This window comes from Nerophis lumbriciformis, linkage group LG20 (assembly GCF_033978685.3).
Source record: "Nerophis lumbriciformis linkage group LG20, RoL_Nlum_v2.1, whole genome shotgun sequence".
Lineage (NCBI taxonomy): Eukaryota > Metazoa > Chordata > Actinopteri > Syngnathiformes > Syngnathidae > Nerophis > Nerophis lumbriciformis.
In genome coordinates this window covers 29,988,491-30,010,109 of record NC_084567.2, presented here as the reverse complement: position 1 = coordinate 30,010,109, position 21,619 = coordinate 29,988,491, and the positions used below count along the sequence as shown (strand labels likewise).

The 21,619-nt window shown below is 41.4% G+C and overlaps 2 protein-coding genes across 2 annotated transcripts in view; one reads left to right on the top strand and one right to left on the bottom strand.

Moving 5' to 3' along the window:
• Positions 1–4,550: 4,550 nt before the first annotated feature.
• pmchl (pro-melanin-concentrating hormone, like) lies at positions 4,551–5,061 on the bottom strand. The gene has a single exon (XM_061981064.2). The coding sequence runs from the start codon at positions 5,053–5,055 to the stop codon at positions 4,651–4,653; it is 405 nt and encodes a 134-aa protein (XP_061837048.2). The 5' UTR covers positions 5,056–5,061; the 3' UTR covers positions 4,551–4,650.
• A 12,235-nt stretch (positions 5,062–17,296) lies between these two features.
• The window catches only part of spag8 (sperm associated antigen 8), a 43,860-nt gene continuing 39,537 nt past the window's right edge, over positions 17,297–21,619 (top strand). The window contains exon 1 of the mRNA XM_061981063.2: positions 17,297–17,341. The gene's annotated coding sequence lies outside the window, so the exon portion shown is untranslated. The remainder of the gene's footprint in view (positions 17,342–21,619) is intronic.

Sequence of the window (21,619 nt, the reverse complement as noted above, 5' to 3'; positions counted from 1 at the left end):
CATTCACTCACTCACTCACTCACTCACTCACTCACTCACTCACATTCATTCCTTCACTAGTCACTCATTCCCTCACCCATTCATTGATTCATCCACTCACTCACTCACTCACTCACTCACTCACTCATTCATCCACTCACTCACTCACTCACTCACTCATTCAATAATTCATCCACTCACTCACTCACTCACTCACCCACTCACTCACTCATACATCCACTAACTCACACTCCTTCTCTCACTACTCACTCATTCCCTCACCCATTCATTGATTCATCCACTCATTCACTCACTCACTCACTCACTCACTCACTCACTCACTCACTCACTCACTCACTCACTCACTCACATTCATTCCTTCACTAGTCACTAATTCCCTCACCCATTCATTGATTCATCCACTCACTCACTCACTCACTCACTCACTCACTAACCCATTCATTAATCCATTCAATAACTCACATTCATTCTCCCACTACTCACTCATTCCCTCACTCATTCATTGATTCATTCACTCACTCACTCACTCACTCATTTAATAACTCATCCACTCACTCACTCACTCACTCACTCACTCACTCACTAACCCATTCATTAATCCATTCACTAACTCACATTCATTATCCCACTACTCACTCACTCACTCACTCACTCACTCACTCACTCACTCACTCACTCACTCACACTCATTCCTTCACTAGTCACTCTTTCCCTCACCCATTCATTGATTCATCCACTCACTCACTCACTCACTCACTAGTAGTTAGTCCATCACTGTCGTGGGGTTACCTCCCGTGGTAGGAGACTTCCCCGAAGTATGGATGCTATTATTTTTATTTTTATTTTTATTTGTATATGCAAGTGAAGCCTTTATAAACCCTCCACACAGATTTCATACACTCACTTATGAACTCTTCCTATGCTTTTTAAAAATGTCACTCTAAAACTTACAAAATTTTAACATGAAACTTTATTGGGTACTGAAATCTCAACATACTCAATAGTACTTTAAAATCAACATACTCAATAGTACTTTAAAATCAATGTACTCAATAGTACTTTAAAATTGATGTAGTAGTTTTAAAAAGAATGAATGGATCAATTATTAATAGACTTTGACGTCCATATGGCACCAGATGCTGCAAAGTGTTGGACCCAGATAGATTACATTAATTTTGTGAAAAAACACAAAAATGAGAGAGACTTAATGTGATTTGAGTATCAGATGTCATTGTTCAAACACTAAATCGTGACACAAGGCTACTGAGAGAACAGATGACACAAATTAAATGTGCTAGAAAAGTGGACCCCATTAAAATGTTCTTCTCGTTGTCAATGGCAACAAAGTTATTGATGGTTCATTCAGTGAATGCTAGAAAATAGTTGTATGTTGTCCATCTCTCACACTTTCATAGCTTCAAAAGTATTTAGACACTGATATTGTTTTTTATCATTTTGCCTTTAAAACTCACCATAATAAATGTGGAATAAAACAATCCACATATGATGGAAGAGTAGACTTTCAAATTCATTTGAGAATTTTTCACAAAAATATGCTAATAACTTTCAGGAAATACGAACATTCTTCATGCTGGCTGAGACATCTATTTTGTTTACATTTAAAATTCATCTGCTTTTATTACTGTTGATATATTTGCTTATTAAGATGGTTCACAAGAACAATAAGGCAGTAATTCACTTTCATAAAAATGGTACCAAATAACTATTGTTCGCATCTATTTACTTTTATGACATTAAATACAACATCCTACATCACATTCTGTTTTGTCTGAAAGTCCACTTTGGACACATTTTTGATCTTTGATATGTAATCCCACATATTGGTAGCCTCATTCATCCATCCATCCATCCATTATATACTCACTCACTCACTCACTCACTCATTGATTCATCCACTCACTCACTCACTCACTCACTCACTCACTCACTCACTCACTCTCTAACCCCTTCATTCATCCATCCACTAACTCACACTCACTCACTCACTCACTCACTCACTCACTCATTGATTCATCCACTCACTCACTCACTCACTCACTCACTCACTCACTCACTCACTCACTCACTCACTCACTCTCTAACCCATTCATTCATCCATCCACTAACTCACACTCACTCACTCACTCACTCACTCATCCATTCATACATTAATTCATTCATTCACTCACTCACTCACAAACTCATTTCCACTCACTAACCTACTCACTCGTTCCCTAACCCATTCATTAATACATCTGCTCACTCACTCACTCACTCACTCACTCACTCACTCACTCACTCATTGGTTCATCCACTCACTCACTCACTCACTCACTCACTCACTCACTCACTCTGTAACCCATTCATTCATCCATCCACTAACTCACACTCACTCACTCACTCACTCACTCACTCACTCACTCACTCATTCTGTAACCCATTCATTCATCCATCCACTAACTCACACTCACTCACTCACTCACTCACTCACTCACTCATCCATTCATACATTAATTAATTCATTCACTCACTCATTCACTAACTCATTTCCACTCAATAACCTACTCACTCATGCCCTCACCCATTCATTAATACATCTGCTCACTCACTCACTCACTCACTCACTCACTCACTCACTCACTCACTCATTGGTTCATCCACTCACTCACTCACTCACTCACTCACTCACTCACTCACTCACTCACTCACTCACCCCTATTTTTTTTTTTTTTTTCTTGTTTTTAAACACTGACTTTTTGCAGTGTGTAATGTTCTATATTTTCAATGGAACATATAAAATGTTGGTGTTGTTTACTTGAGTCATATTGCAGTCTACACGTATCTCTTATGTGTGACTGCCATCTACTGGTCACACTTATCATTTCACCATGTACCAAATAAAATAGCTTTGAGGTCGGTAAGCAAAACCAGAATTATTTCAGCGCATTATAAGGCGCACTGTCGAGTTTTGAGAAAATGAAAGGATTTTAAGTGCGCCTTATAGCTCGGAAAATACGATATTTATTGAATCAGGCCCACAATTGTTTACCTTATGCACACTACTTATGACTTGTTATTTGAACCTTAGGAGATTAAGTTAAATTAAAGTTAAAGTACCAATGATTGTCACACACACACTACACTGCAAAAACTGAAATCTAAGTAAGATTAAATATCTCAAATAAGGGTGATATTTGCTTATTTTCTGTCTGAAAAGATAATTCTTCTCAATAAGCAGATTTTATGTTAGAGTGTTTTACTTGTTTTAAGGGTTTTGGTCCTAAATTATCTCAGTAAGATATTACAGCTTGTTGCTGAGTTTTGATGACCTATATTGAGTAAAACATGCTTGAAACTAGAATATCAACTGTTGCAAAGCTGTGTCATCAACACTCACAAGTATAAAACTACTTTTTTAAAGTAATAATTTCTTATTTCAAGCATGAACAAAAAAATCATGACAGACACAATTGTGTCTCATAATTAAAACAGATGACAGCCAAATGGACTTTGCTGTTTTATTTTCTATGAAACATGAGAAAATACATACTCATAAAGTAGTGCAGTTGGCACAGTTAATATTTAAACATTTAACATGTGACATTTCAAACTATTTTGAACAGAAATAGTTCATGCACATTCAGGTAAATTCTTCAAAATTACAATTAACAAAAATTGGGCTGGGGGCCGGGCTGTGTATATATATATATATATATATATATATATATATATATATATATATATATATATATATATATATATATATTCCTTGCGCACTAATGACTGAAAGAGCGCGATGATGTCATGTTATCGATGGAAAAATGCATCTTTAGACAATATGATTTGCCTGAGCGGCTAGGAGACCCCGAGAGTAACAAGCGGACCTTGTTGCCTTTCCATTAAGAAAAATAAACTAGTTTTTAGTATAAGTTTGCTGGTTTCAAGAAATGTAATGCCGAGCGCATATCATTATGTCAAGATAATAGCCCTAACATTTACTTCATTTAAGAATTTTTTTCAACAAATTGAGCAAAAAGGTCTCTTTTTTTTCTATCAAGAAAAGTGCACTTGTTATTAGTGAGAATATACGTATTTTAAGGTATTTTGGGTTCATTGAAGTTAGCTAATTTTATTTGTTTTGGAAAGTCTTGACAAGCCAAATTTTCTTGTTCTATTGGCAGATACTTTTGCTTAGTTCAAATAAAATACCCCTCATTTTTGTATTTTTGTTTTCAACACTGACTTTTTGCAGTGTAGGTCTGGTGAAATTTGTCCTTTGCATTTGACCCATCCCCTTGGGAATCATTTTTGGTGATTTAACCCCCAATTCCAACCCTTCATGCTGAGTGCCAAGCAGGGAGGTAATGGGTCCCGTTTTTAAAGTCTTTGGTATGACTCGGCCGGGGTTTGAACTCACAACCTAACGATCTCAGGGCGGACACTCTAACCACTAGGCCACTGAGAGGGCTAATAACTCAGACTCTATCTCACTTTTTAGGCTTTGGAAACCCCTTCAGTGTGAAAACAAAAAGTAAAGATACAGCAGAACACTAGTTTTTATTCTGCAATCATAGATACAGAAGATTCTAGAATATATTACAGTTCAGCAGAGATGATAAACAATGTCATGACAAAGCAGAGCAGATTGTCCTAGACTTCCCAGCACGGTCGGTAGACTCGTCCCACCATGCACCTCATGGTGTCCCGCCTCAGGATGGGGAAGCTCAGGTCCTGGTTGGCGGTTCTGTGTTCACCGGTCTGGCTCTGGTCGTCGGCTCGCCGCTTGTAGAGGGCCATGCCGTTGCGCAACACTTGCAGCTCCCGCCAAAGACTGGGATCGGCGACGACGATGACCCTGGACCCTCTGGCTTTGCCGTCTTCCGCCGGGTCCGCCTCGCCGCGGCTCTTTTCCGCCGCCTCCTCGCTCATCAGGGAGGCGAAGGCGTCCTGCTCCAAGGAGCCGTCCTCCACCAGGCCGGTTGGCGACGAAGAAGAAGAAGAAGACTGCAACAAGATTGCAGCGGCAAGTATGACGGACATGAGGGACTGTCTCATGGTAAGGATCTGTTCAAAGACTGATCAGGTTCACGGAGGAATCTCTCTCTGGAGGTCTGGATGGGACTTGAAGATCCGCCTTGCTCTTTTATACTAGTTGGTTTGTCCACGTTGGCATCATCAAAGTTCCTCCTTTTGTGTTCAGGAAATGAGCAGAAAGTCGTAAAACAGAGCCGAGTGGACATCCGGCGGCGTCCAAGCGTGTCGTCTCAACGCCCGTTAATTAAAGTTCTCTTAAGTGCGATGGAGGACGTCAGAGCGTGGATAATGAAACAGTAGGATCCCGAGGAGCCGGTGAGAACATGGGGAAAGGTAATCCAAAATGGCTAGCCTTTAAAATAATGGCGATGGATTAAACCACCCGTGAAGCGCATTGTGCTTTGATACACTCGTTCACTTTTGTTGTCGCCAACGTCGAAGCGGATTAATCGCGACTGAATGGTCGCTGAGGTGTTTGTTTGGTCCCCAGTGACACATCCTGTCAGCGTGTCGGAGCCGACATCACACCATCATATAACGAATCAATTTTAAAGTCCTTTTATTTGCTTTTAAATGTCTAAACAACCTCGCGCCAACCTATCTCTCCGACCTCCTTCAGCCTTACTGCCCCACCCGATCCTTAAGATCAGCCGATCAGCTGCTGTTGACGGTCCCTGACACAAGGCTGAAGCTTAGAGGTGACAGAGCTTTCGCCGTTGCTACTCCCAAGCTCTGGAACGACCTACCTCTGAGTATTAGACAAGCCTCCGCTCTTCCCGTTTTTAAATCTCTCTTAAAAACATACTTTTATTTCATGGCTTTTAACACTGAGTGATATCCATCCTGCAATGGCGCCCCATAATACACATGCTGTGAACCTGTTTTTATGTTTTTATGTTTTTATTCATCCATCCATCCATCCATCCATCCATTTTCTACCGCTTATTCCTTCGGGGTCGCGGGGGGCGCTGGAGCCTATCTCAGCTACAATCGGGCGGAAGGCGGGGTACACCCTGGACAAGTCACCACCTCATCGCAGATGTTTTTATTTATTCAATTTTTTATTTTTTATTTTTTATCGTGTTCTGTTTGTGTTGTGTTGTGTTTGCTCGGTACTCGTATTATCTTTTAACCTGCCCATTGTACAGCACTTTGGCTACCCCTGTGGTAAATTTTAAATGTGCTTTATAAATAAAGTTGATTGATTGATTGATAACATACTTGCCAACCTTGAGACCTCTGATTTCGGGAGGTGGGGTGGGGGGGCATGGTTGGGGGCGTGGCTAAGAGGGGAGGAGTATATTTACAGCTAGAATTCACCAAGTCAAGTATTTCATATATATATATATATATATATATATATATATATATATATATATATATATATATATATATAAAAGAAATACTTGAATTTCAGTGTTCATTTATTTACACATATACTTGTTGAGTTAAGGGTTGAATTGTCCATCCTTGTTCTATTCTCTGTCACTATTTTTCGAACCATGCTGAACACCCTCTCTGATGATGCATTGCTGTGTGGCATGCACAAAAGTGCTTTCATCAAATGCACTAGATGGCAGTATTGTCCTGTTTAAGAGTGTCACAACATTGCTGTTTACGGCAGACGAACTGCTTTACGGTAGACGAAAACGTGACTGCTGTTGTTGTGTGTTGTTGCCGCGCTCGGAGGACGTTATTGAAACTGCCTAACAATAAACCCACATAAGGAACCAAGAACTCGCCTTCGATCATTCTACGGTTATAACGTCATTGGGCAGGCACACCGTTTATATTGTGGGAAAGCGGACTCAGGTCCGCATGGACCTGAGTCCGCCTGAATTTCGGGAGATAATTTGTCCAGGGAGGTTTTCGGGAGAGGCGCTGAATTTCGGGAGTCTCCCGGAAAATCCGGGAAGGTTGGCAAGTATGTCATATAATCACAAATATAAACAAAATCCAAAACCAGTGAAGTTGGCACGTTGTGTAAATGGTAAATAAAAGCAGAATACATCCATCCATCCATTTTCTACCGCTTATTCCCTTCAGGGTCGCAGGGGGCGCTGGAGCCTATCTCAGCTACAATCGGGCGGAAGGCGGTGTACACCCTGGACAAGTCGCCACCTCATCGCTGGCCCAACACACTAGGGCCAATTTAGTGTGGCCAATCAACCTATCCCCATGTGCATGTCTTTGAAGGTGGGAGGAAGCCGGAGTACCCGGAGGGAACCCACGCAGTCACGGGGAGAACATGCAAACTCCACACAGAAAGATCCCGAGGCAGGGATTGAACTCACGACTACTCAGGACCTTCGTATGATTTGCAAATCCTTTTCAACCTATATTCAATTGAATAAACTGCAAAGACAAGATACTTAACGGTCGAACTGGAAATATTGTAATTGCTTGTTTTTTTGCAAATATTAGCTCATTTGGTATTTGATGCCTGCAACATGTTTCAAAAAAGCTGGCACAAGTGGCAAAAAAAGACTAATAAAGTTGAGGAATGCTCATCAAACACTTATTTGGAACAAAACACAGGTGAACAGGCTAATTGGGAACAGGTGGGTGCCATGATTGGGTGTATAAGCAGCTTCCATGAAATGCTCAGTCATTCACAAACAAGGACGGGGCGAGGGTCACCACTTTGTGAACAAATGCGTAAGCAAATTGTCGAACAGTTTAAGAACATTTCTCAACGAGCTTGTGGAGGTCTTCCTCCCTCCGGGTTCCATGGACCACCAAGAACAGACATGACGGCGAGCAGTTTCGTGACTTTGTTTATTTTTCAATAAACCTCTGTGCCCGTCGGGTCACTTTTCAGCTCCTCCTCCAACTGTTGCTTTTCAGCCGCCCACGTTGTCTTCTGCGTCTCGCTATTGGTCGCTTTCGCTCTGCATCCACTGGCTCTCCAACTCCTTCTCTGCTGCTGCCTTTTTACACACTGACAGGTGATTACAAAATTGCGCCCAGGTGGGCGATCCACGTACCTGTCGTCCATCTCAAAGCCGGTCCGGGCCTCGCTGCAGGTCTGCCGACCACGCCTTCTCGCAGAGCTATTGCAAGGAATTTAGGGATTTCACCATCTATGGTTCATAATATCATCAAAAGGTTCAGGGAATCTGGAGAAATCATTGCACGTAAGCGATGATATTACGCACCTTCGATCCCTCAGGCGGTACTGCATCAAAAAGCGACATCAGTGTGTAAAGGATATCACCACGTGGGCTCAGGAACACTTCAGAAAACCACTGTCAGTAATTACAGTTTGTCGCTACATCTGTAAGTGCAAGTTAAAACTCTACTATGCAAAGACAAAGCCATTTATCAACAACACCCAGAAACGCCGCCGGCTTCGCTGGGCCCGAGCTCATCTAAGATGGACTGATGCAAAGTGGAAAGGTGCTCTGTGGTCTGACGAGTCCACATTTCAAATTGTTTTTGGAAACTGTGGACGTTGTGTCCTCCAGAAAAAAGAGGAAAAGAACCATTCGGATTGTTATAGGCGCAAAGTTCAAAAGCCAGCATCTGTGAAGGTGTGAGGGTGTATTAGTGCCCAAGACATGGGTAACTTACACATCTGTGAAGGCGCCATTAATGCTGAAAGGTACATACAGGTTTTGGAGCAACATATGTTGCCATCCAAGAAACGTTATCATAGACGCCCCTGCTTATTTCAGCAAGACAATGTCAAGACACGTGTTACAACAGTGTGGCTTCATAGTAAAAGAGTGCGGGTACTAGACTGGCCTAGTTGTAGTTTTCATTACCAGACGAGGAGGCGTTGAAATCGCCATATAAAATCATTAATGCTAATTAGCAGCATTTATATCCATCGAACTAGCGCCTTTTGAAAAGTGGAGCCTTATTTTTGAGCGCTTTGTATCAGATACGCTTGGTTTGATGGCATGGATAATTCAATATTACATATACGCCGGTTTGCCTGCCAAGTGTTTGAGCCAGTGATGTCACGTAAAGCAAAGATATCAAAATATGATACTTTTGATTTTATCTGAATAGGTTGTTGCCTATAAAAGTACCAAATTCAGCAACCATCCCTATCTAAAAGTGACACAAGCACATTTTGTATTTATCAATTAGTATATGAATACTTTATGAGAGTAATATTAACAGAGTAACTAAATCAATGCTTGCGTGATTATCGATACCGTGGAATCGATACTTCAGTTGGGCATTTGTTTTCTTTGAACTCTTCTTATTTATTTTCAATGATTCTGACATAAACTCAAAACTGCTTTTGCAACAACACACAAGTGATAATTAGAGATGTCCGATAATATCGGCAGGCCGATATATGCGTTAAAATGTAATATCGGAAATTATTGGTAACGTTTTTATTATTATCGGTATCACGTTTTTGTTGTTGTTTTTTTAAAATTAAATCAACACAAAAAATACAAGATACACTTACAATTAGTGCACCAACCCAAAAAACTTTCCTCACCCACTCATTCACACTCATTCACACAAAAGGGTTGTTTCTTTCTGTTATTAATATTCTGGTACCTACATTATATATCAATATATATCAATACAGTCTGCAAGGGATACAGTCCGTAAGCACACATGATTGTGCGTACTGCTGGTCCACTAATAGTACTAACCCTTAACAGTTAATTTTACTCATTTTTATTAATTACTAGTTTCTATGTAACTGTTTTTATATTGTTTTACTTTCTTTTTTATTCAAGAAAATGTTTTTAATTTATTTATCTTATTTTATTTTATAATTTTTTTTTTTAAAGTACCTTATCTTCATCATACCTGGTTGTCCAAATTAGGCATAATAATGTGTTAATTCCACGACTGTATATATCGGTTGATATCGGTATCAGTTGATATCGGTATTGGTAATTAAAGAGTTGGACAATATCGGAATATCGGATATCGGCAAAAAGCCATTATCGGACATCCCTAGTGGTAATGATGAAGTTAATACCACAACAGATAATTTTTTCATAGACATTGCTCCTATGGACCTTCATTTTTATGTTAATAAAACCATTGGAGCACTTTTTATAAATAAAATATGACATGATATTTAAAAAAACAGGTTCCACTGTAAGCATGCTAATATATCCTCCTTATGGCTGCCAGATGATTAAAGGATTTGCAACATAATTCATGCAAGTGAGATGAGAATCTCTGCGTGCCCACATGCAAACATCTTCGACCTGCTTTTTTTGCCACCTTTTGAATGCCTATTTGATCCAATTATCTTTTTTTTTGCAGGGTGGGGGGTGGGGGGGGGGGCGGGTTGCATAACATGATTTATCATCCGTATAGTAAATGTTAAAGGGCTGAGGTACTGGTGTAGATATCAGACCTAAAAGTACACAAGATTGTTAGCGTATTTTCTGGACCATAGATTATAAAGCGCACTGCCGATGAGTGGGTCTATTCAGGTCTATTTTCACACAAAAGGCGCACCGGATTATAAGGCTCATTAAAGGGATCATATTATGATTTTTTTCTACATTTAAAACTTTTCCTTGTGGTCTACATAACATGTAATGATGGTTATTTGGTCAAAATGTTGCATAGATTATGTTTTACAGATCACCTTCAAGCCGCTTTCTGACAGTCTGTTCAGAATGTGCCGTTTTGTGGGTGGTCTTATTTACGTGGCTCAACTTCGGCAGCGTCCTCTCCCCGCCATCTTTGTTGTAGCGGTGTAGCGTGCAAGGACGGGAGTGGAAGAAGTGTCAAAAGATGGAGCTAACTGTTTTAATGACATTCAGACTTTACTTAAATCAATAACGGAGCTGCATCTCCTCATCCATGGCTTACTAGTGCACCCAATGCGGGACTCCCGGCGAGCTTCGGGGTGGCTCGGGGTGAGCCCTGTAGAAGTCTTTGATAAGGGAGCGGCCGGCACCCCAGGATCTATCCTCTGGTTCATAGCCCTCCCAGTCTACGAGGTAGACCCATCCTCTTCCCCGTCGTCGGACCTTGAGAATCTCCTTGACGGTCCAAACCCGGTCCCCATCCTCGAGGACCCTCGGCAGAGGGGGAGCAGGGGTGAGGAGGGGACAGGGAACTGCTGACTACTGGCTTGACCTGGGAGACGTGAAACACAGGGTGAGATCTCATGGAATTAGGAAGGTCCGAGCAAACTGCGGCAGGGTTGATCCTGGAGTTGACCGTGTAAAGCCCAACGTAACGAGGTGCTAGCTTCTGGGAGGAGATCGGAAGGTGGAGGTCCTTGGCCCGGAGCAGCACCTGCTGCCCGGGCTGGTAGTCGGGAGCCAGGATGCGCGCACTCCCTTTACTAGTGAGCTTGTTTCCTTAGGCCGTGTAGGGCAAGTCTGGATCACATGCCCCACACAATATAGAGACAAAGGCGCTGCCAAAACCTCCACTCTCGTTCCTTCGTGGATAGACAAGTCCTGCAGAGTCGTATAAGCTCCTCCACTCTAGTGGGTGCGAGGAGGAATCCAAACTGGTCTGCCAAGTAAGCTCCTCCCTGCGGTCTGTGTCCTCTACGGACTGCCTGCCTTTGTTTGGCAGACCGCTCCCTGAGTCTCTGGTCTATGCGCTGCACTAGTTGTATGAGGTTTTGGTAGGTGGCAGGACGGTCTCGCAGTAGTCTGTCCTTGATCTCGTCGTTTAGGCCCCGACGATAGGCGCTCAGTAAGGCCTCGTTCTCCCATCCGCTGTCGGCCGCAAGGGTGCGAAACTCGAGGGTATAGTCGGCGACAGAGCGGGAATCCTGCTGGATGGAGTGTAGACGTGAGGCGGCGTCTCCTCCATCGGCGGGGTGGTCAAACACCGCCCGGAACTCCGAGCGAAAAGAGGCAGTCTGTGCTGAGACCATGGTTGCGGTCAATGGCTGCCTTGGCCCACTGGAGGGCTCTTCCGGTCAAGAGGGAGAAAATTAAAGCTATCTTGGCCCCGTCAGACATGTAGCGGGAGGGCTGGTGACGGAAGACCATGTCGCACTAGACCAGGAAGCCACGGCAAAGCTCAAAATCCCCTTCAAAAGCCCTGGGGCTAGCAATCTTTGGCTTGTAAAATGAAGGGGACCGCCACGGGGTAGCGACGGCGGAGGTGACTGGCGGAGCGGAAGAGCTCGGGGACATAGCGTCCAATCTAGCCAACAGGTTAGCGAATGCGACATCCAGTCTGTTCTCCAGAAAACAAAAGCGCTCTTGGTGCTGCTGGAGTGCCGAGTGCATGACCGAGACGCTGGGGGTCGCGTCATGTCACTGCCGTCTGGTTCTGTCATGGCCAGAACGTACTGTGACGGGACAGCGGGAGAAGAAGACGGCAGAGAGGCGATGACGTCGTTAGCTGTCAGCGTGTTTATTGACAGCACAATGTGTCAGTACGGTGTGTGATTAACCCAAAGATATGTCGTGTGACTTTGTGTTACATTGAGTGCCCGGTGAGGAGCAAAAGCTGTCTTTGAACCTACCAAGAGTAAGGCTCGTAAAACTCCACTGTGTAGGGGGTAAGCAACGTGAAGGCGTTCCTGTTTCTTTCAAGGCCTACTGAAATGCAATTTTCTTATTTAAACGGGGATAGCAGGTCCATTCTATGTGTCATACTTGATCATATCGCGATATTGCCATATTTTTGCTGAACGGATTTAGTAGAGAACATCGACGATAAAGTTCGCAACTTTTGGTCGCTGATAAAAAAGCCTTGCCTGTACCGGAAGTAGCAGAAGAGTAGCGTGACGTCACAGGTTGTGGAGCTCCTCACATCCGCACATTGTTTACAATCATGGCCACCAGCAGCGAGAGCGATTCGGACCGAGAAAGCGACGATTTCCCCATTAATTTGAGCGAGGATGAAAGATTCGTGGATGAGGAAAGTGAGAGTGAAGGACTAGAGGGCAGTGGGAGCGATTCAGATAGGGAAGATGCTGGGAGAGGCGGGTGGGACCTGATATTCAGCTGGGAATGACTAAAACAGTAAATAAACACAAGACATATATATACTCTATTAGCCACAACACAACCAGGCTTATATTTAATATGCCTCAAATTAATCCCGCATAACAAACACCTCCCCATCCCGTCCATATAACCCGCCAATACAACTCAAACACCTGCACAACACACTCAATCCCACAGCCCAAAGTACCGTTCACCTCCCCAAAGTTCATACAGCACATATATTTCCCCAAAGTTACGTACGTGACATGCACATAGCCGCACGCACGTACGGGCAAGCGATCAAATGTTTGGAAGCCGCAGCTGCATGCGTACTCACGGTACCTCGTCTGCGTATCCAACTCAAAGTCCTCCTGGTAAGAGTCTCTGTTGTCCCAGTTCTCCACAGGCCAATGGTAAAGCTTGACTGTCATCTTCCGGGAATGTAAACAATGAAACACCGGCTGTGTTATCCGGCACAACAGTCAGGGGGTGCATTCTACGGCGGGGGTGCGTTATCCGGCACAACACCTTCCGCAATACACCGCTTCCCACCTACAGCTTTCTTCTTTGCTGTCTCCATTGTTCATTGAACAAATTGCAAAAGATTCACCAACACAGATGTCCAGAATACTGTGGAATTTTGCGATGAAAACAGACGACTTAATAGCTGGCCACCATGCTGTCCCAAAATTTCCTCTACAATCCGTGACGTCACGCGCAGGCGTCATCATACCGAGACGTTTTCAGCAGGATACTTCGCGCGAAATTTAAAATTACACTTTAGTAAGCTAACCCGGCCGTATTGGCATGTGTTGCAATGTTAAGATTTCATCATTGATATATAAACCATCAGACTGCGTGGTCGGTAGTAGTGGGTTTCAGTAGGCCTTTCATGTATTGTAATCAAACAAAAAGATATTGTCTGACCCAAGAACTACAAAAGCGAAGAGGAAGCAGGACCGGAATCCCCTCCAGGCGACCCCTTTTTCAACTGTTTTACGGACCTCTTTTTGAACTGTTTTGCGAACCTCTTTTTGAACTCTTTTACGACCTTTTCTGTGAACTGTTTACGACCTTTTCTTTTGAACTGTTCTAATCAAAGGCGATGGCGGTTAGAAGCAGCTGTTGTCATGTGGTCAGGGAAAGTCCAATTAAAGGGGGAGGCGTACAATCTTTTGCCAGAGCGTAATGACTCTGTACAAGGGTACAGATGTCCAAGCGTCTCTCCTCAAATTGAGCCAAATTGAATTCTGCCTCTGTTTAATTATTTGCTTCTTTCATCCATCCATTTTCTACCGCTTGTCCCTTACGGACACGGGGGTTGCTGGAGCCTATCTCAGCTGCACACGGGCGGAAGGCGGGATACACCCTGGACAAGTTGCCACCTCATCGCAGTTATTTGTTTCTTGTCTTGTTTAATAGATGTCATCAGTGTTTGAACCTGACAGAGGGTGTTAAGGGTGTGTGTTGAGATTGAGGCGGAAGTCTGATATGGGCAAAGCAGGCTCGGACGTCAGTGAGCAGGCGTGAGGTCGAAGTCCAGGAAGGCAAGAGGGAATCCAAAGGGGGTCCAGGTAAACGAGACACACAGCTCGACGACGAGGAAAGACGACGGGAAACTGGAGGACGACACAACACGAGAGACAGTAAACAGGACGGGAAGGGAACACAAGAAGAGAGAATGCACATGCGAGAAGGCTGGAGACGTGTTGGCTTACTGTACCGGTACTAGGTATGAGAAGCTACGTTCTGGCACCGGATCGCAAGATGTGCTGGCTTATGAAGGCTGGTCGCTCATCACAGGCTGGTGCCCTGATTGTAGATCACCTGCAGCCGCGCGGAGGTGCGCCCGCAGCGGAAAGGGAACACCCGTGGGCGTGGCCCGCGGTGCTCTCAGCAGAGCACACAGCAGGATGAGAGGCAGCATGAGTGTGACCCATAACAAAAAAAACGACAACATCACTAGGAATACTAAAAAAAATGCTCGTTCCCTCCCAGTATTTTCTACCTGAGGAGTGAGGATTATGTTGAATTTACTGTGGCAGCTAACTGGGGGCACAAGTCCGGTGCTGAAAGATACAATCATCCCATCAGTTCTGTTCTTACTTTGTCAATGGAAAGCGTATTGATAACACAGAATGTGATCTCTATCGGAAGTAGAGTTTGTTGCTATGCGCTCTGCGAAATCAATGCACCCAGGTAAAAAGTTACAGTAATGGGTCAACCAATGTTATTTAGAGAGATATAGGCAGAATAGGTGACTTCCCATGCAACACTTGAACTAGCAGTTTTACACTATTTAGAATGCACAGAAAAGAGAAAGCTTTTAGCTTTAGCTTTTATTATTGTAACATGCAACTTTTAATTATTTTTTTATTTTTGTAATGTTAAAACATTTCAAAAAAGTTTTTATTCTTGTAACATTGCAACTTTTTTGTAACAGTGCATCTTTTAAAAACCTATTTTATTCTTGTAACAATGAAACTTAAAAAAAAAAAAATTATTCGTATCATTATAACTTTTTGAAAAAAGGATTCTGATTCTTGTAACACTGCAACTTTTTATTTCTTAATTATTTTGTAACTTTACAACTTTAAAAAAAGATTTTATTCTTGAAACATTGCAACTTTTTATTTTTGAAAAATGCTTTAAAGTTAAAAAATTTTTTAAAGGATTTTATTCTTTTAACATGCAACTTTTTATTTGTTTTAATTTTTGTAACGTTACTACTTTTAAAAAAAAAAAAGGATTTTATTCTTGTAACATTGCAACTTAAAAAAAAAAAAGTTTTATTATTTGTGATGTTACAACTTTTTGAAAAAAGGATTCTGATTCTTGTAACACTGCAACTTTTTATTTCTTAATTATTTTGTAACTTTACAACTTTAAAAAAAAGATTTTATTCTTGAAACATTGCAACTTTTTATTTAATAAAATGCTTTAAAGTTAACAAATTTTTTAAAGGATTTTATTCTTGTAACATGCAACTTTTTATTTGTTTTAATTTTTGTAACGTTACTACTTTTAAAAAAAGGATTTTATTCTGGTAACATTGCAACTTTTTTGTAACGGTGCATCTTTTAAAAACATATTTTATTTTTGTAACATTGCAACTTTTAAAAAAAAATGTTTGTATTATTTGTGATGTTACAACTTTTTGAAAAAAGGATTTTGATTTTTGTAACATTGCAACTTTTAATTTTTTAATTTTTGGAGCATTACAATAAAAAAAAAAAAAAAAGATTTTATTCTTGAAACATTGCAACATTTTATTTTGTGCAACATTGCGTTTTAGAAGATTTCATTCTTGTAACATCGCAACTTTTTGTTTATATTCATTTTTAACGTTCCAATTTTTAGAAAATGATTTTATTCTTGTAACATGCAACTTTTTATGTTTTTTATCTTTGTAACGTTACAACTTTTTTTTTAAAAAAAGGATTTTATTCTTTAAACATTGCAACTTTTTTTTTTTAAACATTTTAAACGCGTTCTTTGGGGACGGCGTGGCGCGGTTGCGAGAGTGGCCTGTGCCAGCAACCTGAGGGTTCCTGGTTCGATCCCCACCGTCTACCAACCTCGACACTTCACCCTTGCTTTTGATGGGTCGTGGTTAGGGCTTTGCATGGCAGATCCCGCCATCAGTGTGTGAATGGGTGAATGTGGAAATAGTGTCAAAGCGCTTTGAGTACCTTGAAGGTAGAAAAGCGCGATACAAGTACAACCCATTCACCATTCTTGTCTCACATAAGGATTGTCAATGATGGGCAAAATAAAATAATAATAATAATAATAATAAAACAATGTTTTCTGTGATGTTGTGTTTAAGTTTAGGATTCCCTTAGTTCTGTTTCAGCACCCCTGTTTTGTGTTCCTGGTTGCCATGGGTGCTGATTATGTTCACCTGCTTCTGGTTAGTGGTCGGGACGCTCACCTGCTCCCGGTCACTAATCAAAGAGCTATTTATTACTGCCTCTCGCCACACTCTATCCGGCTGTTTTGTTTGTATTCACGCAAAGTACGTTGGTAAGCTTTACCATAGCTTGTTCTGTTTTTGTTTTCTTGCTTGATTTATTTACTAGAATAAATAATTTTTCTTACCTGCACCCTGCTTCCCGAGGTCCATTTGCATCTTGGGGAAACGACCTGCGCATAACCGTGCAACCCCAACATAACAGTTCTCTTTTAAAATTGTTGAACACTAGAGGTCAGGACCAGTCGTTATCAAAGCCTATGATGTCATAACTTGTTACTAATGCACATATTTTATAACTGTGTCACAAATATGACATGTTTGGTATGAATATGACACTAGAAGGGTGATTGTTCCAGTGGACATCACATACTTAGTTTAAGAAGAACTGACACGATAAGAAGTAATGTTGAGAAAGCTGCAGACGCCACTTGTAAGTATTGATATTGTTTGGCTCTAAGGTTGCATTATTATTATTTTAGACTTTTTTTTTTTTTTTTAAACCATCTGATTATGTAAAGGTATTTAATTATTAGGGTTGGCAAGTGATTAATTAATTCAATTAATAATTTTTCTTGCTTCAGATTAATCACACTCTAGAACTGTGATTAATCATGCATTATTTGCTTGCATAAATACAATTTGCTAAAGAAAATACCCCAATATTTGGGTAGAAATGCAATATGGTAGTCAGAATGTCATACAGGCACGATTTTGGTTGGTTTGTTGGTTTAAAATGTATTTCTAACATGTATACAATTACGAGTCATATCATATAGTTTACACATTTACATTTCTCTTTTCAACATGTTCGAAAAGGAGTAGGAAGAAGCCGATCTTATTTAATCCTACCCCTTTTCCAATTCATAGCAATTTAGCCCAGTCCTAATTTTGGAACGCAATTTTACATTAATGAACACAACAGATCTGTTAATAATAATTATGCCAGTTATGGTTCATATATGAGATGAATAATATCTCATTTTCAATCAGGTTCAAGATGTTCATCAAAATTCTTGTACTTTGTAAACACTTTTATATTCCATATTTTAATTCCACAAACTGATATACTAAATGTTTTAAGTGTTGTGCGTGCATATAAAATGTTTTGAATTAGATTTTTCTCTTAGCTTATATTTCTCCTCTTTTGTTGAGAATTGTTGTACATTCTTGGGTGGCAGGTTATAGTTTGCTTTGTACATAATTTTAGCGGTTTGCAAATGCACCAAATCATTGAATTTTAATATGGGTTAATAATATGTTGTGTAATTCATAAATAAAAACAGAGTACAATGATTTGTAAATCCTTTTTAACTTATATTGAATTGAATAGATTGCAAAGACAAGATATTTAATGTTGGAACTGAGAAACGTAATTTTTTTTTGCAAATAATCATTAACTTAGCATTTAATGGCAGCAACTCATTGCAAAAAAGTTGGCATGGGGGCATTTTTACCACTGTGTTACATGGCCTTTCCTTTTAACAACACTCAGTAAATGTTTGGGAACTGAGGAGACCAATTTTTGAATCTTTTCAGGTGAAATTATTTCCCATTCTTGCTTGATGTACAGCTTAAGTTGTTCAACAGTCCGAGGTTGTGGTATTTTAGGCTTCACATTGCGCCACACATTTTCAATGGGAGACAGGTCTGGACTACAGGCAGGCCAGTGTAGTACCCACACTCTTTTACTATGAAGCCATGCTGTTGTAACACGTGGCTTGGCATTGTCTTGCTGAAATAAGCAGGGGCGTCCATGGTAACGTTGCTTGGATGGCAGCATATGTTGCTCCAAAACCTGCATGTACCTTTCAGCATTAATGGTGCCTTCACAGATGTGTAAGTTACCCATGCCTTGTGCACTAATACACCCACATACGATCACAGATGCTGGCTTTTCAACTTTGCGCCTATAACAATCCAGATGGTTCTTTTCCTCTTTGTTCCGGAGGACACAACCTCCACAGTTTCCAAAAACAATTTGAAATGTGGACTCGTCAGACCACAGAACACTTTTCCACTTTGCATCAGTCCATCTTAGATGAGCTCGGGCCCAGCGAAGCCGGCGGCGTTTCTGGGTGTTGTTGATAAATGGCTTTCGCTTTGCATAGTAGAGATTTAACTTGCACTTACAGATGTAGCGACCAACTGTGTTGCTGCCATTGAATTCTAAGTTAATGATTATTTGCAAAAAAAAACCATGATTCTCAGTTCGAACGTTAATTATCTTGTCTTTGCAGTCTATTCAATTGAATATAAGTTGAAAATGATTTGCAAATTATTGTATTCTGTTTTTATTTACGAATTACGCAACGTGCCAACTGGTTTTGTGTTTTTGTAGATACACTGAGATTAATTAAGTCAGTGTTCATTGTGTTTTTCGTGGTGTTTTTTAAACTGCACCAATTTTCCCTCAGAAATCACTTGAAGTGTTCTGTCAAGAGGAATACATGTGATATGTACATTTTCAGAATGTGCTTGTTCAATTTTGGCACAAAGAAAACAATCTGAAGTTATGGTAGTTGTATTTTAAGTTATTATGCCGTGATTTTTACCCATTCGGCTCACGTGGGAATAGACTTTCGGGGTATAAGGCGCCCTGCCATTCATTCATTCGCATTTTACATGTGATCTGTGTTTTGTCTGAGCAAGTCCGAAGAATTCCACTGAGGGAGTTTTATGAAAGCAGTAAAGGCAGAGAAAGTCTGGGGGGGAAAAAACAAAACATTTCGTAACAACCTGCGTATGTCCTGCAAAGGTGTAATGAAGGCAAACAACAGAACTGCAGACATCTGGAAGAGTCCACACATGAAAGATATTATTTGTGACTCTTGTTGCTACTGAGTGGGTGTTGGTTGGAGGCCAGGAATAAATGAAAAATGACCATGAATGTGTTGCCGCGTAAAATAATCACTTTAAAATACTGCAAAATACACTATTGTAGAGTGCAACTAATACTTTCTTTGGATGAGTATTCACTAGTAAATTCTCATGTCAGAATAAGATTATTTGTTGATTTTTTATCTTTTCTCTTGTGTTGAATTCATGGACCAATTAGAATTAAGTGGTGGGCTTGGAAGAAGCCGACATAAAAAAAAAAAAAGAGTCTGAATGCCTCGTTTTCTACTCGGAGCTGATGTTCACGTTGTCATGGAGACCAGCTGTGGAACATGCCCACACAGGCCAGATTAGGCACACGGACTTGTTTGATGTAGAACTGTACTGGCTTAGGTGGCCACCGCCGAAACAAAACTCAGAGGAACGTCGACAAAATGTCTCTTTTTTTGCTTTGGATTGGATTTTTTGTTGAAACAAAAACACCGTGGGAATAATGACGGACAGGGACAGTTTTTGCTTTGAGAAACTGGAAGAAATTCTCGTTTCTCTGAAAGCAAAGGTCTTGCGGTACCCTGAGGGTGTCTGCTTAGGTACTGCAGGTGGGTCGTGAAATTTTTGATTGACAAGACTTTAAAAAAATAAAAAAATAAAAATGACTACCTGAGCATTTTTTTTTTACCACAAATGTCAAAGTATTTAAATACACATTGATGACCACACTGCAGTGAACAGATAAATAGAGGAAGAAACTGTCTCAGTCAGCAATGCACACATTTTTACGCAGATCACGCGTTGTACAAACCCCATTTGCATATGAGTTGGGAAATTGTGTTAGATGTAAATATAAACGGAATACAATGATTTGCAAATCATTTTCAACCCATATTCAGTTGAATATGCTACAAAGACAACATATTTGATGTTCAAATTGATAAACTTTTTTTTTTTTTTTTTGTGCAAATAATCATCTATCCATCCATCCATCTTCTTCCGCTTATCCGAGGTCGGGTCGCGGGGGCAGCAGCCTAAGCAGGGAAGCCCAGACTTCCCTCTCCCCAGCCACTTCGTCCAGCTCTTCCTGTGGGACCCCGAGGCGTTCCCAGGCCAGCCTGGAGACATAGTCTTCCCAACGTGTCCTGGGTCTTCCCCGCGGCCTCCTACCGGTCGGACGTGCCCTAAACACCTTCCTAGGGAGGCGTTCGGGTGGCATCCTGACCAGATGCCCGAACCACCTCATCTGGCTCCTCTCGATGTGGAGGAGCAGCGGCTTTACTTTGAGCTCCTCCCGGATGACAGAGCTTCTCACCCTATCTCTAAGGGAGAGCCCCGCCACACGGCGGAGGAAACTCATTTCGGCCGCTTGTACCCGTGATCTTGTCCTTTCGGTCATAACCCAAAGCTCATGACCATAGGTGAGGATGGGAACGTAGATCGACCGGTAAATTGAGAGCTTTGCCTTCCGGCTCAGCTCCTTCTTCACCACAACGGATCGATACAGCGTCCACATTACTGAAGACGCCGCACCGATCCGCCTGTCGATCTCACGATCCACTCTTCCCTCACTCGTGAACAAGACTCCGAGGTACTTGAACTCCTCCACTTGGGGCAAGATCTCCTCCCCAACCCGGAGATGGCACTCCACCCTTTTCCGGGCGAGAACCATGGACTCGGACTTGGAGGTGCTGATTCTCATCCCGGTCGCTTCACACTCGGCTGCGAACTGATCCAGCGAGAGCTGAAGATCCTGGGCAGATGAAGCCATCAGGACCACATCATCTGCAAAAAGCAGAGACCTAATCCTGCAGCCACCAAACCCATAATAATCATTAACTTTAGAATTTGATGCCAGCAACACGTGACAAAGAAGTTGGGA